General features: G+C 54.8%; 1 protein-coding gene across 1 annotated transcript in view; it reads right to left on the bottom strand.

Annotated features, from left to right (window-relative positions):
* Positions 1-532: 532 nt before the first annotated feature.
* The window catches only part of GASK1A (golgi associated kinase 1A), a 56,151-nt gene continuing 36,628 nt past the window's right edge, over positions 533-20,055 (bottom strand). The window contains exons 2-5 of the mRNA XM_052001109.1: positions 17,530-18,867; positions 6,371-6,493; positions 5,440-5,543; positions 533-1,855 (exon numbers count right to left, since the gene is read on the bottom strand). Of these exons, the coding sequence (XP_051857069.1) occupies positions 1,621-1,855; positions 5,440-5,543; positions 6,371-6,493; positions 17,530-18,867 (1,800 nt within the window). The 3' untranslated portion in view covers positions 533-1,620. The remainder of the gene's footprint in view (positions 1,856-5,439; positions 5,544-6,370; positions 6,494-17,529; positions 18,868-20,055) is intronic.

The raw sequence follows: 20,055 nt of genomic DNA, 5'->3' as shown, positions 1-20,055 counted from the left end.
CACACACACACATTCACACTCATACACACACACTCACACATACACACACACACACACATACACACACTCACACACACATTCACACTCACACACACACTCACACACACATTCACACTCATACACACACACACTCACACATACACACACACACACACACACACACATACACTCACTCACACACACCCTCTCACACACACAGACACACACCCAGACGCGCCCATCCCCAAGCCTGTAGAGGGTCCAACAAAGTGTGGTCAGGATAAATGGGCTTTAGGTACCAGGGAAGAAAAGACTAAGCGAGCATCGGTGACCGTCAGCAAAGGCGGGGCGGCCGTCCTAGGGCAGTCTGGCTCGTGGGGAAGGGCTACAGCCCGCAAAAGCCCCAACGAGTTCCCGTTCCCCCAAACTGACAGCAGAGACCCGGCGGGCAGCAGATCCAGCCCCGGCCTTCTCTGACTGACCATCCATCTGGCCAAAGAAACGAGGCGTGAGCTCGGACTTTCCCAGGCTCGCCCGGACATCACCGCGTGCATATTTTGTTGCCTTTTTATTTTATTTCTAACGCCACCTTTTTTCACGTGGCTCTTGTCGGTGTATAAATGGTTCTTGGGTGAGCGGACCTTCCCAGGCTGAGGCTCCTAACTAACCCCATCATTGTGACATCCCGTGACTCCCTGCTCAGAATCTTGCTCTTCAATAGGAAAAGGCAATGCTAAACTTCAGTGAGAAGCTGGGGGAATCCCTCGGTACTCCGCCCCCACCCCCGCCCCCAGGGGTCTGCGAATCCCAAGGTAAAGCCCCGCTCTAGAACCCCGCTCTAGAACCCCGCTCTAGAACCCCATCCAATTTAGCCGTGAGAGTTGCCACGGCTCAGTGACTGTGGGACTGACCTTGGAGCCAGGGACTGGAGGTGCTCACAGAGACATTACAATCAAAAAGCTTCGAGAGCTGGTTCCCTTCCCCACTAAAAATCACAGGGGAAAACAAGGCGGCTCAGAGGTCAGAGCAGACACTGACACACCCGCCTCCCCCAATAACTTCTCCTCCTCTCTGTCCCGCTGACTGGACGCCGCTTCTCCCAGAGCCCTCGGGGTTGCCCAGGGCCCAGGGGGACTGGCTTCCGCCCTCCGACAAAGGCGAGGCTCCCCCTGGCCACCATGCGCTCTCAGGAGCACGAGCAGACGGGGGCAGCGCCTTTGTCCACGCAGTGAGACGGAGCCTTGCGGCTCCCGGACAAATGTAGCCCCATGTGGGCTCTGAGAGTCAGGAAGCCTTTGCGCCTTCCCGCAGAACGCAAGCTCCTCGAGGGCAGCGCCTGGCACAGGTGCCCGCCTGGCATGGATGCTCAGTCAGTGCTCGTAGGGGGGGAGGGAAATTTCTCTAAGACGTCGTCCCTCCGAGGAGAGTCATCCCTGCGAACATCAGAAGGGGAGGAGGATGACAGAGAGGCGGTGGGGAGGGGGCAAAGGCCACACGCCCACGTGGCCCAGCGGCTGGTCGGGACCCCCTCAGCGAGCAGCGAGTCCCAACATTTCCACATTTCATTTGCACCGTGGAGAATGTGCTTTTTCAGCATGGGCAGCCCTGAGAGCCAGGCTCCCCGCTGCCCGTGTTCTCTGATCAGGTGAGGGGCAGCCCGTGCCCTCCTCCGGCCTCCTCGCCGAACAGGGTCAGGTTGCGCTCCCGGATGTACTCCAGCAGCACCTGGGCCCTCTCCGCGATGGGGAGGAGCAAAGGCTTCAGGCCCCGGGGCCCTCCCTGGCTGTCCCAGAACTCCGGGTCCGTCTGCAGAGACCTGAGCAGCAAATTCTCCAAGCACCCAGAGGCAATGACCTTCACGGCTGATTCCGGGAACCTGGAGGAGATGGGCCGGCGCCCAGGACGGAAAGGAAGCACAAGGAGGATCAGGGAGGAGCATCCGAAGGACCCTCTTTAAGGCCTGCAAAGCCAACCCCCCCCAACCCCCCTCAGCTGGAGGGGGTCTGGAGAAGCACAAGGAGGTTCAGGGAGGGCGAACATCCAAAGGAGGGTTTTTAAGGCCTACAAAGCCAGCTGCCCTGGTGGGGGGGGGGGGTCTGGTGATCCTCAGCTTTCCTGAGAGAAAACTCAGGCTCAGGGTGGCTACAGCCAGCAAGTGTAATGGAGGGGAGAGCTCACCCTCCCATAGACCCCAAACTTCCCTGCACTGGCAGCCCGGGGATCTCTGGGGCCGACGGGGAAGCAGAAAGGGAGATGTGGGAGGCTCACGCAGCCAGAGGGAGGAGAGAGCCAGGAAGAAGGCAGCCTGGAGGGGCTGAGGAGCCCAGGCTGCTCCCCTGGCCTTTCATCCACCCTGAGCCCTTGGGCAGAGGCGCAGTGGGGTGCCGGGGTCGGAGCCCTGAATCTGGGATCAGACTCTGCCACGTAACTGCCCTCGGCACCTGCTGCTTTGCCTGCTTTCGGCCCCATGGAACAAGGCAGCCCCTTCTTTTTCCTGTGTTCTTCCGGGGCTGTCTTCCCACTTAGACGCAAGTTCCCCGAGGGCAGGGGCTTTTTCTTTCTATTCATCTTATCCCCAGGCTTAGCACAGGCCTTGTGTACAGGAGGTGCCTAATACATATTTATTGGTTAGAACTTAACCTCTCTGGGTCTCAGTTTCCTCATCTGTAAACGAAGGGACAGACCTCTGAGGTCACTTCCAGCTGGACTCTGAGCCTTCTCCGCCACTAAAAACTTCAGCCGTTCTGTTGGTCCCCCCGCACTAGTGGTGAGCTTCAGGCCGCTGGCGCCGGCAGTCCGCACGGCGTCGCTTTTTGTCAGTCAGCCCCTTCCTACCGATCTCTATCCCTTTATCTGACTATCTCTGTCTATATATCTATTGTTCTCTATCTCTCTCTCTTTCTAAATATCGATCTCTATCCATTTTTCATCTCTCTTTATCCATTTCACTATCTCTTTATTTAAATATATCTCTCCCTATCCATCTCAGTCATTTATCTTTATTTATCCATCTATCTCTTTATCGAAAGATCTATCCATCTGTCATATCTCTATGTATCTATTCATCTCTCTAATATCTATCTTTATCCATCCTTCATCTCTATCTCTCTGCCCCCCCCAATATCTATCTCTCTCCCTCTATCTCTCTCCCCATCTCCCTCTCTCTGTCTACGCTCTGGTTCTGCTCTATCTTGCAGCTCTATGCCGGTCAGTCCTAAGGCACCGAGTGGCCGGGGGCTCCGTTGCCTCCGGACGGAGCGTGAGGAGGGAAGCAGCTTGGGAGACGGACGTGGCAGAATACCTGCTGAATGTACTACCTTGTTATGTGCTTTTCGTTTTAAGTAAATGTCCCATGATGTCCCGTGCCTAGTTCTGGTTGATGGCAGGGGGTTCAGAGGGAAAGTGGGGGCCCACGCGGTGGTTTTGGACACCAGTGAGCCCCCGAGCAGTTCTAAGAACTTAAATTCAGCGTGGGTGTGAGGTAAAGAGCAGAGGTGGGATGGGGACCAGACCCCCTGTATGTAGCCCACCATCACCCCCCCCCCAGCGGGCTGCCTGTCAGGTGAAGCTGGATTAGGATCCTAGTAAGAGTCGGGCAGACTCGGCTCCCTGAGTCCCCGGCGGGAGCCGGGCTCGTCCTTCCTTATGGGGGAGGCTGTGATACCGGTTGTCTGGGGCTTCTGCTAGTAGGAAGCTGCATAATTAGTGCCTTTTGATGAGTCTGGTCTTAGGCAGAACCAAGGAGAGGAGCCTGGCCTCTCTCAGCAGAGTTGGCTGGGCTGGGAGGCAAATTCACTCCTTTTGGTGGGAAATGCCCCAAAGAGAAGGAAGGCCGGTCTCTCTGGCCAGGGTATGGGAAGGACTGGGCTGGGGATCTCGCTGCCCCCTCGGGTGGCTGGAAGGGGATGATTCTCTATGCTGCGATGGAGCCAGCTCGGACTTATGTAAGCAGAATGGGAAACCAACCTCTCCTCCTTGGCAGGCACAAGGTTCTGGTGGGACCCTGCAGCACCAAAGTGCTGCCGGAAATATCGTGGACAGAGGGTTGGATTTGAAGCTAGAGGCCCTGGTTTCCGATCTTTATCTGTGTGACCTTGGAAAGTCACAAAATCACAGAATCCTGGACCTCAGAAACCACCTAGTCTAACCCACACCGGACCAAAAAGTCACCGCTCCATCATCTAGTTTTTGCTTGAAAATCTCCAGGCAGAAGAAACCCACTTTTCCCCAATGAAGTCGATTCACTTTTGGAAGCTCAAATAGTGAAGAAGGTTCACAGCAAACCTAAGTCTCCTCCTCGGCAACATCCGTTCGTCTTTCCCAATTTGGTGCCGGAGAACAGTTCTAACCCCCACCGACCCCCCGTGACCATTTTCAGAAACTTAAAGGCAGCTGCGATGTTCCCCTTGTTCTCCAGGGCAAGCGTCCCCTATTTATTCATCTAATCACCTGACACGCCCCTCCGCCATCCTGGGATCCCTCCGCTTCCCAACGTCCTTTCCAACATGGTGCCCACAGTGGAACACGACCCCTCTGAGGCTCCTACTACCTCCTTACTGCTACCTCCTCACCTAGAAAGTGAAGAACGGACTCTTCCATCTCTAAATCCTGAGCTTGTAGAACCTCCAAATAGCCAAAGCCCGGGGAAACCAGCCTCCTGTCTAGGAATATCTAATGTGCCTCTGGCTACATCACTCACGAAGGCAAGGGCTTCTGGGGATCCACTCTTAAAAGGCTAGAAGGCCCCTGTGGTCCTTTCCAGACCTAAATCCTGTGTCTAAGGAATGATAAATCTCTTTCCAATGGGCAGCAGGAGACCTTGAGGAGAGTCCGTACTCTAAGGAGTGTGGCCAGTGAAAGAGAAAATCAGGAACGATGTCATTTTGTGTCTGTGGCGGGAGCTATTGCCATAGAAACTCTCCGGTTACTCGTGTGGGCTCTCTCTGAGGTCTCGTCCAGCTCTGTGGCCGTGGAGGACGTGGCACCCACTCAAATGGCGCTGCCGGTCTTTCAGATCAGTCCACAGAACGACAGAGTGTCAGAGCTCAAATGGACCTGGGTGGCCACCCAGCCAACAAGGGGTCATCCAGCCTCTGCTTGTAAGCTCCCTAAGGGCACTTGCATTTGTAGGGGGGTGGGGTAAGGCAGCTGCCTTAGAACTGTGCCTGGTAAACAGTAAGTGCTTAATAAATGCTCGTTTCCCTCCCTTCTTCCTCTTGAAAATCTCTCAGGGGATCAGGGGAGGACCTGCTCACTACCTTTCAAGGCATCCCAGGCCATTTCAAAACAGCAATCATCGTGAATAAGTTTTTCCTGACCCCAAACAGAATTGTTCCCTGTGTAACTTCCACCCATTCCCCTCGTTATTTCCCCTAGGACAAACAGAATACATCTAATGCCTTTTCCGTATCCCTTCTCTCCCCCCAGTCCTGTTGCCGAGATCCGCATCCCTGAACATACCCATCGATGCCCTCGAGAAGGCGGAAGTTCAGCTTGGTTTGTGGGTGCAAAAGTTTGCCAGCGTTGTCGATGTACACCAAGCGAGACGGGTCACTCTCCCGGACCTTTGGGGAAGGGGAAGAATAATGATGGTCAGGGTGAGATGGATGATGATGATGATGATGATGATGATGATGATGATGATGATGGCAACAACAATGGCAACTCCCATTTATAGCACACTATAGAGTTTGGAAAGTGTTTTATAGACACGACCTCATTTGTTCCTTACGAACGCCTCACTTGCCATAGATAAGCAGAAGGCCCTCACCATCGTCCAGCATTTTAAGATTTGCGAAGCGCTTTACACAGGTGACCTCATGAGATCCTCATGGCAATTCTGGGAGCTAAGTGCTGCTATGTTCCCACTTTTCAGATAAGAAAACTGAGTCTGGGAGAACCAAAATGCTTTGAGCGGGGTCATGTCACCTATCGTCTCTGCTGTGGGATTTGAACTCAGATTGTCTGATTCTGTCTCCTGCATCATCAAACCACCCTGCAAGGAGGGTCTACATAGGTTGTTATTCCCCGTTCTACAGAGGAGGAAACAGAGGCCCCAGCAGAATGGAATTTTCTTAATATGGATTATTTGTTCTCAAGCAGCTGAGCTGTACTCTGGGGGCGACCCCTCCGGGGTTCCATGAGATTCCCCCCCAGATACATTAGAAAGAGCCCTTGTTCCGGGAGCAGAGAGGAGGCCCTCGGAGGTCTCTGGCCAGGGATGGTGGCGAAGGTGGATGATGACAGGGGAGCGCTCTGGGGTACGGCTTGGGATGACTGTCCCCCTGTATGGTTCTGTGATTCTGGGCCCGGCTGATCCCTTTCCTGGGGCTGTAACCTGCCTCCTCAGCGGCTGTGGAAGGGGGAGGCTGAGGGCGCAGGAGGCACGTACCAGGATGTGGACGAGGAGCAGCTCGCCCGGATTCCGGCACTTCTCCCGGAGCCTTTCCTCTAGACACGGGTCCGATGGCTCAGGCTCAAAGCCGCAGCAGTGGCGATCCAGGCGGTCGTGGACCTGCAGGAGACCCCCGTGCCCTTCAGAGCGCACTCTGCAGTCCGGAGAGCGGCCACTATATCTCGCAGCGTCGCCTAGTGGCCGTCTCCCCTGCGATGTCTCTCATCCCAGGCCCTACTACCCCACGTCCATTCGTTTTATGGTTTGCTCCTCGCAGGGGCGGTCAGCGGTCACGGAGGGACACCCAACTGAGCTGGACCTTGGGCTGCCCAAAGGAGCCAGGGAAGGACCCAAAGCGATCCACACTCCGAGCTGAGGCTCCTGGGAATCCCGTGGATGGGAATCCCATCGGGAGCGGACGGCTGCGTGCTCCCCAGAAAACGGGGAACAGTTTCCATTTGGAAACATTTCCCAACCCCGTGCGGTGTTTTCCACCAGACTAAATAAAGCCTGTCCTCTTCCTCGTCCTGTTAGTCAGCCTGATTCTCGCAGGGCAGTTGAGCATCCCTTTTATTTTTTTAATTCAACGCCATTTTCTTTTTCCAGTTACAAGTAAAGACAGCTCTCACCAAGCATCTGCTTCGGAGTTTCACTTTTCTTGTCTCCCTCCCCCCACTCCCGGCTCCCGAGGGAGCAAGCGACCCGATCTAGCTTATATCTGGAGGCTGACTTTAAACATATTCCGCACGTTGTGAAAGGAAAATCGGAACCAGAGGGAAAAAGCACAAGGAAGCCAAAGCAAAGTGGAAATGCCAGGCTTGGACACGCAGTCAGTCTCCACGCTCTCTCGGAGGCTGACGGCTGCTTCTCCCCAAGGCTGTCGGGGCCTTCTCGGATCAATGTGTTGATGAAAAGAGCGAAATCTAGCAGAAGTCTTGCCATTAGTGCGCACAATGTTCTCCTGATTCTGTTTACTACTGAATGCCCTTTTTATTTACTTATTTGCTGAAGCAATAGGGGTTAAGTGACTTGCCCAGGGTCCCACAGCCAGGAAGTGTGAAGTGTCTGAGGTCAGATTTGAACTCAGGTCCTCCTGACTCCAGGGCTGCTGCTCTATCCACGGCGCCCCCTAGCTGCCCCCGAATGCCCTTTGTAGAAGAGACATGAGCCACATTCTGAGGTTCCCCCAAGGGATCGTGGGTGAGGACATAAGCCAAAGGAAGCCCACGGAGAGTCAGATTGGGGTCTAGCCGGCCTCCTGGTTACACTCGTTAACCGTCAGTTTTGAGTGGACCCCACTGCCAATATGTCAGTGAAAGGAAGTAGGTGAGGAAGGGAGAAGCAGAAAGATGGTCCCAGAGGAAATGGAAAGATGGCTTGGGAGATGAGACCGTGTAAGGCCAAAGGGAGAATAACCTTTAAGAGGCAAATTGCGGATCCTTCAGAACGTGGTCTGGCTGAAAGGGGGGAAGTCCTGGCAAAGGTCGTGCAGATGGTTTCTGGATGGAAATTTCTATGATTAAAGTAGGCCCGTTGTTCGCTCCGGGGCTCCCTGAGGCGCCAGAGGACAAGGACTGTCCATCCTTTCTGCCAGGTTCCTGGTCTCTTTCATGGTCACCTTAACTTAGAAAAGAGAAATCAAGGGGCAGCCCGGTGGGGCAGCAGATAGAGCAGCAGCCCTGGAGTCAGGAGGGCCTGAGTTCAAATCTGGCCTCAGACACTTAGCTCTTCCTGGCTGTGGGATCCCGGGCAAGTCACTTACCCCCAGGAGCCTCAGCAAAAAATAGAGAGAGAGAAATTAAACATTAAAAAAAAATCTTAGCTTGCTCATTGGTTCCCTTACTTGGAAAGGGGGGAATCCCTCCCGGCTCCCCCAACCCAGCCAGCAATGCTCCCTCACTTTTCACAGATGTCAGCCGGAGGGGCAGCGAGAGGGGCACCCGGAAGGAGCCGTTTGGGGCCACAAAGCCCCGTCTCCACAGACACCGGTTTTCATTTTCTGGTCGTCTAAGGTCAAGTAGGAGCCCTCCAGGGGCAGTGACCCAAGAGTCATGTGACCGTCAAACCCCATCGGGGGCACAGAGGAGGCTCCGTGACGGGGCGGAGCAAGGCCCCCTCCCTCCTGCGGCCTTCCCTGAGGGGCAGACTTGGTAGGACTGCCCCCATTCTCCCTGCCGTTCCCTGATGACTGGAACACACGCTTGATAGACCCGGGTTGAGGGACGTGTCTGCCGCTGGATTCCCGACCAGAGTGTGGGGCCCCCGCAGGCCCAGGGGCCCCCACCTCGGAGAATTTCTCTTCCCACCAGGGACGCCCCATGTCACACTCAGGACCACCCCCCTCCCTCCATGACTGCAGCGCGGAACACTTCCCCTAGGGGCCGCTCTCCAGAAGCAGCTTATTTCAGAGGCAGACCCCGGAGAAGAAGCCAGAGGGCGCTCCTGCTACCTTGCTACTCCATTGCTCCAGGGCCGGGCCCAGTCCCTCCCGGCCTTCCCGGCCACCAAGCTGCAAGCGGGAGCCTTCCTTTCCTGGTCTCCGCTGGGCTGTGGGAGGCGAATGACGGCCGGGGGAGGGCTGCCCTCAGGGGAGGCTCTGAGCCCCCTCAGAGAGTCGGGACGGGCTCCTCCGCCACAAGCACGCAAGGGGGCGGCCACCGAGGCTCAGGAGCGCGCCAGCAGGAGCGGAGCCTCCGGCGCGAAAGGCGGAAGAACTGAGTTCGAATCCTGCCTCAGACCCTCGGGAAGTCCTTTTCCTCGCAGTCTCAGTTTCCTTATCTCTGGATTAGCTCGTTATGAAGCTATTTCCGGCTTGTTTGGGAGAAAGCGCTCTTGTCACCCCCATTACGTCATTAGTATATTAAAATAGCATCAGGCAGGGGATGATGGTTTCTCAAAGAGACTGGCCTAGCGTCACGTGCAAACTGAGATGAAAAGCGGCCGTTGTCCAGCGCGAGTCCCCTCCGTCCTAGCCGAGACGTCCGCACAGTCAGGAGGGGGGCCTTGGCCACGTGCTCTGCGTTCCCCTCTGGCCCTGGAACCCAAACCCGGTCCCTGGAACACTCGGACACCCGGACCACACACGGAGCCTCACGTGGCCTTAGGTCTCTCTCCTCAGAAACCTCTGGCCTTCGGCCCTTCGCCCAGCCTCTCCCGCGTGGCTTGCCGAGCGTCCCTGCCCGAGCGCAGGGTTCCAAATGGGGCCTGACCCGCTGAGGGACCCGAGGGACCGTCATCTCCTGGCTCGGCCTCAGCTCCGTCTCCATGGGCCCCATCTTCCCCAGCCTGATAGGTGTCCTGCCTCTGTACCGGGACAGCGGGCCGGAGACATTGGGTGCAATGGAAAAACGTTCTATTCTCTCCTAGGAGATTTCCTCTCCCTGGCTCTTTTCCTCCCTTCCTTTCCTTCCTTTTTCTTTCTTTTATTCTTGCTCTGTTTCTGTGACTTTGTCTCTCTTCACTTTCTTCCCTCTCTATTCTCTCTCTACTTCTTCTCCCCTTCTATTTTCTTCTCACTCTCCCTCCCCCTCCTTTCTTTCCTTCTTTCTTTTCTTCCTTCTTTCCTTCCTCCCTTCCTTTTTTCTTTCCTTCCTTCCTCCCCTCTTTCTTTTCTTCCTCTTCTTTTTCTTTTCTTCCTCTTCTCTTTCCTTACTCTCTTCTTTCTTCCTTCCTTCTTTCTTTTCATCCTTCTTTTTCTCCTTCCTCCCTTTCCATCTCTCTCCCTTTATCTGTCATCTCTTCTCTCCATCTCCATTCCCTCCCCCATTTCTCTCTTTCTCCCTCCCTCCTTTTCCCCCAGCAATAATTTGCTGAGATTTCTCTACTCTTTACTGTTATTTTCAGATATGAACCATAGGCATTTGTTTATAGAGGGGGGAGAAGGGATTTTTGTGCCACAAGTGGTATGTGACACCTCATTTTTTGAAAGCCAGGTTTACTTTCAAAGTCTGAGCAACCACACCAAATAGTCATCCAATGATTTATTCTGTTCTGCTGTCTGGTTCTTTCTTTCCCTGCCCTCTTCTACCCTTCCCTGTAAAAGAAATTCCACTTTAGCAGTGCACTGGAGCTGCCAAAAAGGACCCAGGCCAACTATTTTCCTAATGATTTATTTTCCAGTTTAATATCTACCCCTTCCAGATATGCTTGACTTTCCACTTTCTTGAATATCAAATTACTGAGAGAAAAAGCAGGGTTCTGTACAAATAGGAAGCGATCTGGGTCAGCCGTGTTTCCCATCTAAGCTTTAATTTTCTCAACTGTATAATATAGGAGGTTGGACCTTTTGAGTTCTAAATCCTATGATTTATGAGAGTTATACAAGATCTGGGCCAACTAAGAGAGAAGATCTACCAGCGTAGAATACTTTTCCTCTTTCCTTTCTATCCTCCTCTAATCTTGGGCTATTCAGGCTCCATCTAGAATCGTCAGGCAGGAAAGGCAACATGGCTGTCCACAGGACCGAGGTGGGAGTCACGAACAATAATCCTTCCAATAAGATAGAGGATCACTGCTATCTGTCTGATGCTGCGCCTTCTGGAGCCCTGGACCTTACCATCTGTCCTGCCCCTGATGCTGATATCTATGTCTATGTCCATGTCCGTGTCCATGCCCATGATTCTATGTGCTGTCTCCTCAAATAAGAGCATGAGTTTATTAGGAACAAGGGCTCTCATTTTGCATCCCCAATGTTTGGCACACTGTTAAGAGCTTAATAGATTTTTTTTCATTCTGTATTTATACAGACACACAAATACATGTACACATGTGTATATTTGTGTGGGTATTTACATACATATGTGAGAGATATGTGTGTGTATTAAGTAGATTAGATGATTCTCTGAAGTTACATCCACTCCAATTCCTATGAGATCTTGATTAGGTAAGGTACTATAGCCTGGCAAAGAACCATGGATTCTGTAGAATATAATAGTTAGCATTTATACAGCACTGTAAGGGCTACAAAATGCTTTACAAATATTTTGTCATTTAGTCCTTATAGCACTGGGAGGTGGGTGCCGCTATTATTCTTGTTTAATAGATGAAGAAGATGATGCTAAAGAGAGAAAAAGGGATTTGACCAAGACCTTCAGGTTGTAAATATCCAAGGGGGATCCCAACCCTGGTCCTCACCAATGCTCAGAGGATCTTGGCTCAAATACCAAGTCATCCTTCTGTGTTTTTATCCTTCCTGGGTGTGTGTGTGTTTTTATCCTTCGTGTGTGTTTATCCTTCCTCTGTGTGTGTGTGTCTTTATCCTTCCCAGATGTATTTTTGAACCTCGTTTCCTATGGGAAATACTGGATGAAATGGCCGCTCCGGCTGTCCCTGCTGCCCCAGACCTGGACTTCACTCTCTCATCTCCACCTTCTGGGCTCCTCCAGGTCCCAGTGGAATCCTGCTCTCCGCAGGAAGCCCTTCCTCCCTCTGCTCACGGCTGGCCCCTTCCCTCTGGGGACCGTCTCTGAAGTGTCCAGACAAGCTTTCTGGAGGATCTCTGGACGGGTCTTGGTCTTAGGTGGAGAAGTGATGAAGGCAGGAGAGCCACCATGAGGCCGGTCAAGGATGGAGTCCGGAGTCCGAGAGGGAGCTGGAGCACACCCTCTCGTCTCCAGTCCTCTCAGCCCTTAAATACCTCAGTACAATGACATCATTACAGCACACTGAGCATGTGCCCACCACATCACCACATCACACTAAGTATAAGCTAACTAGAGGGATTACATCATTATGTACATACACATATATGTACATATACATACACACTAAGAATGTGTGAACTAAAGAACCATCATCTCATCACTCACACTGAGTAACCGCCCTGCCGTAAATATCCCTGCTTCAAGCATACTTTTCCCAGAGTTCCCCAGTGTCTGTGGTCCTCTACGGTCTCCATTATCCTGTAAGGGCCTCTTTTGCACATAGTGTTTGCCCGTCTTGCCCCCATTAGATGGGAGCTCCCGGAGAGCAGAACCGAGACGTTTGTTTTGTCTTTGCCTTTCTTGTATCTCCAGAGCTTAGTCTGGCACACAGTAGGACAATGTAAATGTCTTGACTAACTGACCCCCAAATTCTACATCTGTGATCCCCGTTTAGTTCAATTCCCCAAGCATTTGCTAAGCAACTTGCCATGTGCTGTTCCCCCCCTCATGAGGGTGCTGGGGATGCAAAGACAAGATGAACCATTTTTGCCTTAGAGGGATTTACCTTCTCCGAGGAGAGCTAAGGAGGCAAGAAATACCCACATCAATAAAATAGGGGAAAAAAACTTGATGTTGTTCATTTGGGGTTTTCTTGGCAAAGAAAAGGGGATATTTGCCATTTTTTTCTCCAGCTCATTTGAGGTGAGGACATTGAGGCAAACTGGAAGGGATAAGGAGAGGAAACCATCAGCTTGATGACCTGGCCCAGGATTCCCATCCAATTGTGGGACTCTTTCCTCTCAGAATCTTTCACGGAGTTTTGCTGAAAGCAAACTCTCCCCCCATCTCAGACTCAGGGACTCACAGCCCCTGCTGGGCAGGCAGATGCCCAGAGCATCAAGTTTCCCTCCCACCTCATCTCTTCCCTTCCTGATGCATCCCTAGCCTGGAGCCCCCCTCTGCTCCTCCGTTCTTCCAGTTATTTTTGGCTGTGGAGAGGGAGAGAGAGTCTTGGGGCAGCAGGGAGTGTGGGAAGGAGCCAAAGACTCCATGTCTTGCCCTCTTTCCCAGTGAAAGGAGAAAGTAATCCACACTGACTCCAGACAACTATCGCTCTCCCTGGACGATTCCATAGCCTAATTCCCTCATTCTTGGATATAAGGAAACTGAGGCAGGGAAAGGCTGATTTGCTCAAGATCAGTGGCAGAGCTGGGATTCACCCACGCAGATCCTGTGAATGCATGACCTGTGGAAGCAAAGCTGAATTTTTTTTCTCTTCACTCTTGGTTATTAGGACAATTAAGCATTTATACGATTACACTTTTATGTATACAAACCGCTTTTCCAAGGCTGCATGGTGGAAAGAGACAGGAAATCTCCCTGGAGACAAGTGGAAAACTAGAGCTATGACTCCCACTCACTGCAAACAGCTAAATCCTTCTGACTTTGGGGTACATGTAGGGCCTCTTCCTTTGCCGTCACAGGAGAGAGGAGTCCATCCCAAAGTATAAAGTTCTCCTTTTAATTGGTCAGTTCCACAGAGCCCTGAAGGACTATGGGACTAGGCTCGAGGAGTTCCTTCTGAAATTTCTTTCTTTTTTTTTTTTTTTTTTTGGCTGTGGCTATTTTTTCAAAGTGTTTCCAGACTCTGCATCCACCAGCTTCTCCTGCTGTTAGTAATAAAGATTAATAATAATTCCCTGTCTCAGGCCATAATGAGAACATATTTTAGTTGAGCACCTTTCTTTTTTATATGCTGGTTAGTTTTTTCCAGTTCCTGTCCCTGATATTCCTGGGTGGGTAAATATGGCCATGGTTGCCTAGTAAAGCATCTCCTTTTCTTGACAGGCTCCAATAATAAATAGTCTGTCTCAGTGGGTAACATGATAATAATCTCTGAAACAGCAGGCTATGATTTTCTAGGCAGAAGATTAAGCGGCCTTAATCTGAACAGGAAAGAACAGAGAAGATGAATCCTACTTAGAAAATGCTGATTTCCAGTCTCTCAACAAGAGCCAAACGGGCAAGTCAGCAGAAAGATTCCATTTTTCTAACTCTGAATGGGGGCATCCTAAGTCTCCAGGGGTAGTTCTCCTTTCTTCATAGCGGAGACCACAAATTCTGTCCACGGGCAACCAAGCATGAGACCGACTCAATCTCCAATTTTATTTCTTTCCCACACATTAGGCTGCTTCCCATAATACCTTCTAATGACCAAGGGGCCTTGTTTTATCCTGTCGGGGCAGCCTGGAAAACGCAGTTACACGAGAGGCGGTGTGGAGGGTGGGAAGCTGGTCCCAGGAAGACTTTGTTCAAGTGCCAGCTCGGACACACATACACACACACAGAGACAGACACACACAGAGACATATACACACACACACACACAGCCATATACACATGCACATCTCATTTGACCCTCATGAACACCTTATGAGACAATCACGGCCCGTATTATTAACTCCATTGGACGGCTGAGGAGTTCCATGGAACAGGCCGCTCAAACAGCCAGACCAGGATCTCTAAGTCAGCAGAAGGACAGAATGATGGACAGAACGTGGCGCTCAAATCCAGAATCAGCTGGTTTCGATCCGGCCTCTGATAGCTATTAGCTACAGGTGAGCCACTTATTTCTGGCTTTGGCTACTTCTCCCTAAAGCAGGTCAATAACCTCATACTCCCCATCAGGGATGTGGGGTTCAGATGAAATAATACACAGAAGCCAGTTTGCAAGCTTCCCGTTGCTATGGAAACGTCAGCTGTTAGTCCTGTCTCAAGAATAATCTAAAAGGGAAGGAGAGAGCAGGGTGGTCCCCGGGGGCTCATCAGGAGGAGCAGAACCTCAAGCATTGACCTGAGCCCAGGGAACATCCTGATCTCATTGGGTGGGTCCCGCCGTCCCCTCCCTCGGGAGGTTGGGCCATCACTGTCAGATGAGTAACGATGCATTTCCTGAGCTGCTGCTGAATCAGGACCTCAGACGTGGGCGGTCTGGACCGGCCGTGCTGACCCCACGCTTCCCAGCTCTGTGACCTCTCTGGACACGAACTTCCCTGGTCTTGGCTTCCCCATCTATGAAACGTGGAGCTCCCCGCCCTGATCTATGACCCTATGATCCAGGAGTTCAGTCTGGTCCAAAGATCCTTTGGGGGGTTGAGCAGGGTTAAGTGAGTTGTAAGTGTCTGAGGCCGGATTTCAGCGCGGGCCCTCCTCAGTGCCCCACCACTGCCCCACCAGCTGTTCCCGAGTCAGGGAGTCTTAAGTTTGTATTTGAGAACTTAAAAGAACCGTGCCCATTTCCTCCTCATTGGTTTCCTTTGTAATTGTTTTTTATTTCATGATTTAAAGCCAGGAGAACGAGCAGGTGTCCATAGGTCCCTTCACATTGCCCAAAGGATGGGGGGCGCCCTTGGCTAACGCAAAAAGGGTTAACCCCGGATTCACCCCAACTGTAACTTTCACAAGGAAAAACTCCGAGGCCGTGGAGACCCTTCCCAAGTCACAGACCTCCCAACGACCCCCCCTTTTGGGATAACTAATTGTTAGTCTTTCCTCATGTGATACAGGGATCCACCTCTCAGCTCCCACCCACCCTTTGGGCCTTACTTCAGGCTCTCCTGGAGCTCTTCCGCTCTCGCCCGTCCTCCCTACTCCCTCCTCCTCCCCGGGAGCCCCGCCTGGCTGGAACCTCACCCCGCAGCCCTCCTGCAGTCCCTGCCTTTGGTCACGTTCGGCTCCGGCGCCCCCTCCTGGACAAAGCTCTTCTCGCTTCCCCTGTTCCTACTCGCTGCCTCCTAAAAGTCCCTTCCTGTTAACCTGCCTGTGCGTGCACCGAGTCCCCGCAGGAAGTACCGGACTCCCTAACTCTCCAAGCTGCCGTCGGACTTTCGGGACACCCTTTAGGGCAGCGCGCATTTGGGGGGGGGTCTGGGGGGGCCCAGGCGCAGATGCTGCCCCCCACTGGGAGACCTGGCACCGCAGCCAGGAGGAGGCCCCTCCCAGGCTTGAGGGGCTCAGGAAAATAACGGCTTTGCAGACCTCAAGGAGCCAGAGAGGGCTCAGGCCTGTCCAGCTGGGCGGCCTCGGAGGCTCGCCAGGGAACAGGCCCCGGGGACCGGGCTTCCTCTCCGAGGGCGCCGGGATGCGGCGGGACAGTGGCGGGGCCGGGCCAGCGTCACACAGAGCGCTTCCAAGGGTGGGATTTATTCCGGGCCAACATGGCGGCTCCTGTTGGGTCCTTCTGTGCCTTCCCAGGGCTCGGACCCCTCCCCCTCCCAGCCACAGGCTTACCAGCTGTGGGGGGAGGGGGACTCCAGCTGAGGGGCGGGGGATGGGGGCTCCGGGGGGCCTCCACCCATGAGGTAAGGAATCAGTGCTCCCCAAAGGGCTCCCTCAGGAGACAAAAGGCTTTCTGTGCGGAAAGCCGCGGGGTGCTCCAGATGCTCCCCAGGATGCACGCGCTTTATCCCAGCCCTTGCCAAAGCCTGTCTCTGGAAACCCGAGTCCTGTGCCAGCTCTGCCCTGGGTTTTCGAGGAAGGATGGAGCAAGGGAGAGAACCAGGAAGGCCGTGGCAGGAGCCCAGAAGGTCTGAGGGCTGGCCCGGGCCGGCAGCCGGCCCGGGGGCGGAGGGAGGACACTGGGGTTTTGTTCCGAACAGAGAGCTGCAGTGTGCGCGCTCACCTGGGACCGGGCCTCAGGGCCGGAGACCGAAGAGGGAGACGCTACCGGCCACTGGCAGGCGGCCACGGAGTGCCTCCATCCTGGTCCTCCCCCGCCCGTTCTCCCTGCTCCGGAGACACAAGAGCCTATTCCTGGAAAAGCGCTAACGAACGGCGTCTCCTCCGTTAGCCCGGAGCCCCACAGGACCGCAGCTCCTTCTTTTTGTTGGGGGAGGGGTTATTCCCAGGGTTTAACTCGGGGCCTGGCACACAGGAGGTGCTTAATAAGCGCTTGTTGACTGCCCTCGAATGGACTAGACCCCGAATATGGGGAGCGATTCGGTCTGGGAGTCACAGGATGAATGGCCCAATCACCAGCACGTGGTTCCCAGAAGCGAAGGTAGCCTGGACTTGTTCCAGAGCCTGAGATGGGGGGTGGGGGAGCCCGAGGGCGGATGACCACGCCCCCGGCCACAGCTCACCCATCCGGTGGGTCTGGCCCCGGGCAACGCCCCGGAGCACAAGGGATTCACTCGGACAAGCAGGGATTGTCGGGGGTCTGCGGCAGCGGGGAGAGGGCCAATGGCCAGGCTGGATGGCCGGAGACCCAGGAACACCCCCGGGAGCTCCTCCCCTCCTCCTGCTGCCCCGTGCCCTGAAGGTGCTTAGGGAGCTCGGCACACTCCCCCATTCAGGGAGCGGGACTCTCGGAGCAACACGGAGCAGGAGCCCTCGAGGGGCCCTCCCCGCCCTGAGCCCTCGAGGGGCCCTCCCCGCCCTGAGCCCTCGAGGGGCCCTCCCCGCCCTGAGCCCTCGGAGCTCCTTCCCTCCCCTCCCCAACAAAGAGCCGCCTACCTGCAGGAGGAAATCAAAGAGGGCCAGGCGAGCCCACTCGGTGTGGCGGATGCCCAGGCAGGGCGGCTGGGCCAGCGGGGCCCCGGAGCCGCAGCGGAGCCGGAGCAGGGCTTGGTAGCGCTGCCATCCCAGGGCAAAGGAATTCTGGTCGTTGTCGCTGTCGTTCAGGTGCCGGACGTCGGGGGCCCACCAGACCACGGGCCGGGGCTCGCCGCGCGTGAAGCGGTAGGGCAGCAGGGGGCTGTGGAAACGGCGCGCCACCACGGGCAGGCTGCGGGACAAGCCCAGCACGCGGTCCAGGTGGAAGGCCAGCACCTCCGGGAGGTCCTGCGCCCGTTTGATCAGCCCGCAGCGGCCCTCGGAGCAGAGGCGGCCCAGGTCCGGGGGCGCGCCCCCGGGGCCGCCCCCGACGGAGAGGCCCACGCGGAGCACCTGCCCATGCCCCGGGACCCGGGCTCTGCCCGTCACCTCCCCGCGGGCCAGCAGCCGCATCTTCCACACGTCGTCCGCTGAGAACCACGGAGGGGTTTCCCCCGCCCCCGGGGGTCCGCCCTCCCCGGGCCCGCACCAGGCAGAGGCCCGAAGCTCTCCGGCGGAAGCTGGCCACAGACTCGCGGTCCGGCCCTGGGCGTGGCTGCCCGCCCGGTCCTCGGGCCCCGGCCCCGGATCCTCCCCAGCCCCAGCGGCCTGAACAGCCGCATCCCCCGGGGCGCCCCCGCCAGCCCCGAAGGCCTCGTGCAGGGAAGCGAGAGCGGGCGGCCCAGCCGCGGAGGGCTTCTGGCCCAGCCTTCCTTCCCGTCCGGGAGGCACCTCCTTGATTGGCAGCTCTGGGAGGCGGGCATCCCGCCGGCCTCGCCTCAAAGCCTCAGGGCCCTTGGCTCTCTGGCCCCTGGCGTCCCTCCTCCCCCGAAGAACCTTCCTGGCCCCGCCGGGGTGACTTGTGGCGCTGGACTCTCCCCGAGCGGCCACGGTGCGGGCGGCGACGTCCCTCTTGGCCCGGCCCCGGCGGCCGCTGGGCTTGCCCAGGTGGGCCCGGCTGCGGCCTCTGCCTCGGGAGCCTCCGTCATCCTTGCAGACCAGGCTGGGGCTCTCCGGGGAGACCCGGGGTCCCTGGGGCACCATCCTCCCGGGATGCCTGGAGCTCGGAGCCTTTGGGCCGGCCGGAGCAATGACGTCCATCGCCCTGGGGGGTCGGCGGGCCCAGCCGGGAGGCTCAGTGGGAGCCCCGGGGAAGCCCGGGGAGAAGCCGGTGAGAACCACCACGGACATGGCCAGGAAGAAGCAGAAGCCGGTGAGAGGGCGCCTTTTCCCACGCAGCCTTCTCCAGAGCCAGGAAGCCTAGGAGGGCAAAGGCAGAGAGGAAGCCTTCAGAGGGACAGCCTGGGTCTGGAGCCCACCCGCCCCCAGCTGCCGGCCCTGAGCTCAGGGAGAAGGATCCGAGTCCCAGATCTTGGGCCGGAGGGAAGCTTGGTAGCCTCCCCATACACACCTAACCCCCTCATCATCCAGGCCCCAAACCGCCCCACAGCCACACATGGCAAAGGGGATTTTCAACAATCAGCACCTATTAGGCACCTGCAATGCTTGATGAAGCATTTATTAGGCACTTTTTGTGCCTAATGAAGCATCTATTAGACACTTTTTTGTGCCCAATGAAGCATCTATTAGGTACCCACTGTGCCCACTGAAGCATCTATTAGGCACCTACTGTGCCCAATGAAGTATTTTTTAACCATCTATGTCAGGAACTATGTCTGGCCCGTGGAACAAAAAGACACAAGTGAAATAGGCCCCGCCTTCAAGTGCCTTATATCCTAGCTAGCCTCTGACTCCCTCAAGGACCAAGCACAGAGCATTATTTGGATCTCTGTGCCCCATATCCTTCACCTGAGATAGTTAACAGATCTCAGCCATGACGGAGTGGGCACAAAGCTGAGTCTGTAATCTATATCACAGACGCTGCTGTTCAGGCCGCTGGGGCTGGGGAGGACGGGGTTCTGCAGTGGGAGTTGAAGCAATGGTTTTACTTTATTTGGGGGGGGGTTCTTTTGTAATGTGGCTGACATGAAAATAATTTTTGCATGGCTTTTTTTTTTTGGAGATTTTGGTATACTGGAGATTTTGGGTGGGAGAGGGATTGGAGAGAGGAAGAGAATATGGAGCTCAAAGGTACAAAAAGGTTTGTACATGGAATTGGAAAATTTAATTTAATACATAATTATATATATATATGTACATGTATGTGTGTGTGTGTATTATAAGAATCCAAGGTTCTGGGTTCAAATCCCTGAGTCTGCCCCATACTTTCTCTGTGACCTTGGGATAGGATGACGGGAATGAAGATGATAGAAGAAGCTATATAAAGATGGAAGGTTTGCAAAGGGTTTGCCCTGTGTCCAATCATCTCCTTCTCACAGAATCTTCATCTTTTCTCAAGTCTAAGGTCAGGGGCCATCTTCCTTAACTTAACTTGGACCCTGTATAGACGAGTACACCTCCAGGAGAATGGCAGCCAGATTTGGTTTG

Source organism: Antechinus flavipes, chromosome 5 (genome assembly GCF_016432865.1).
Source record: "Antechinus flavipes isolate AdamAnt ecotype Samford, QLD, Australia chromosome 5, AdamAnt_v2, whole genome shotgun sequence".
Classification (NCBI taxonomy): domain Eukaryota; kingdom Metazoa; phylum Chordata; class Mammalia; order Dasyuromorphia; family Dasyuridae; genus Antechinus; species Antechinus flavipes.
Note: the sequence above shows the minus strand (reverse complement) of the source record. Positions and strands in the feature narration are given on the sequence as shown.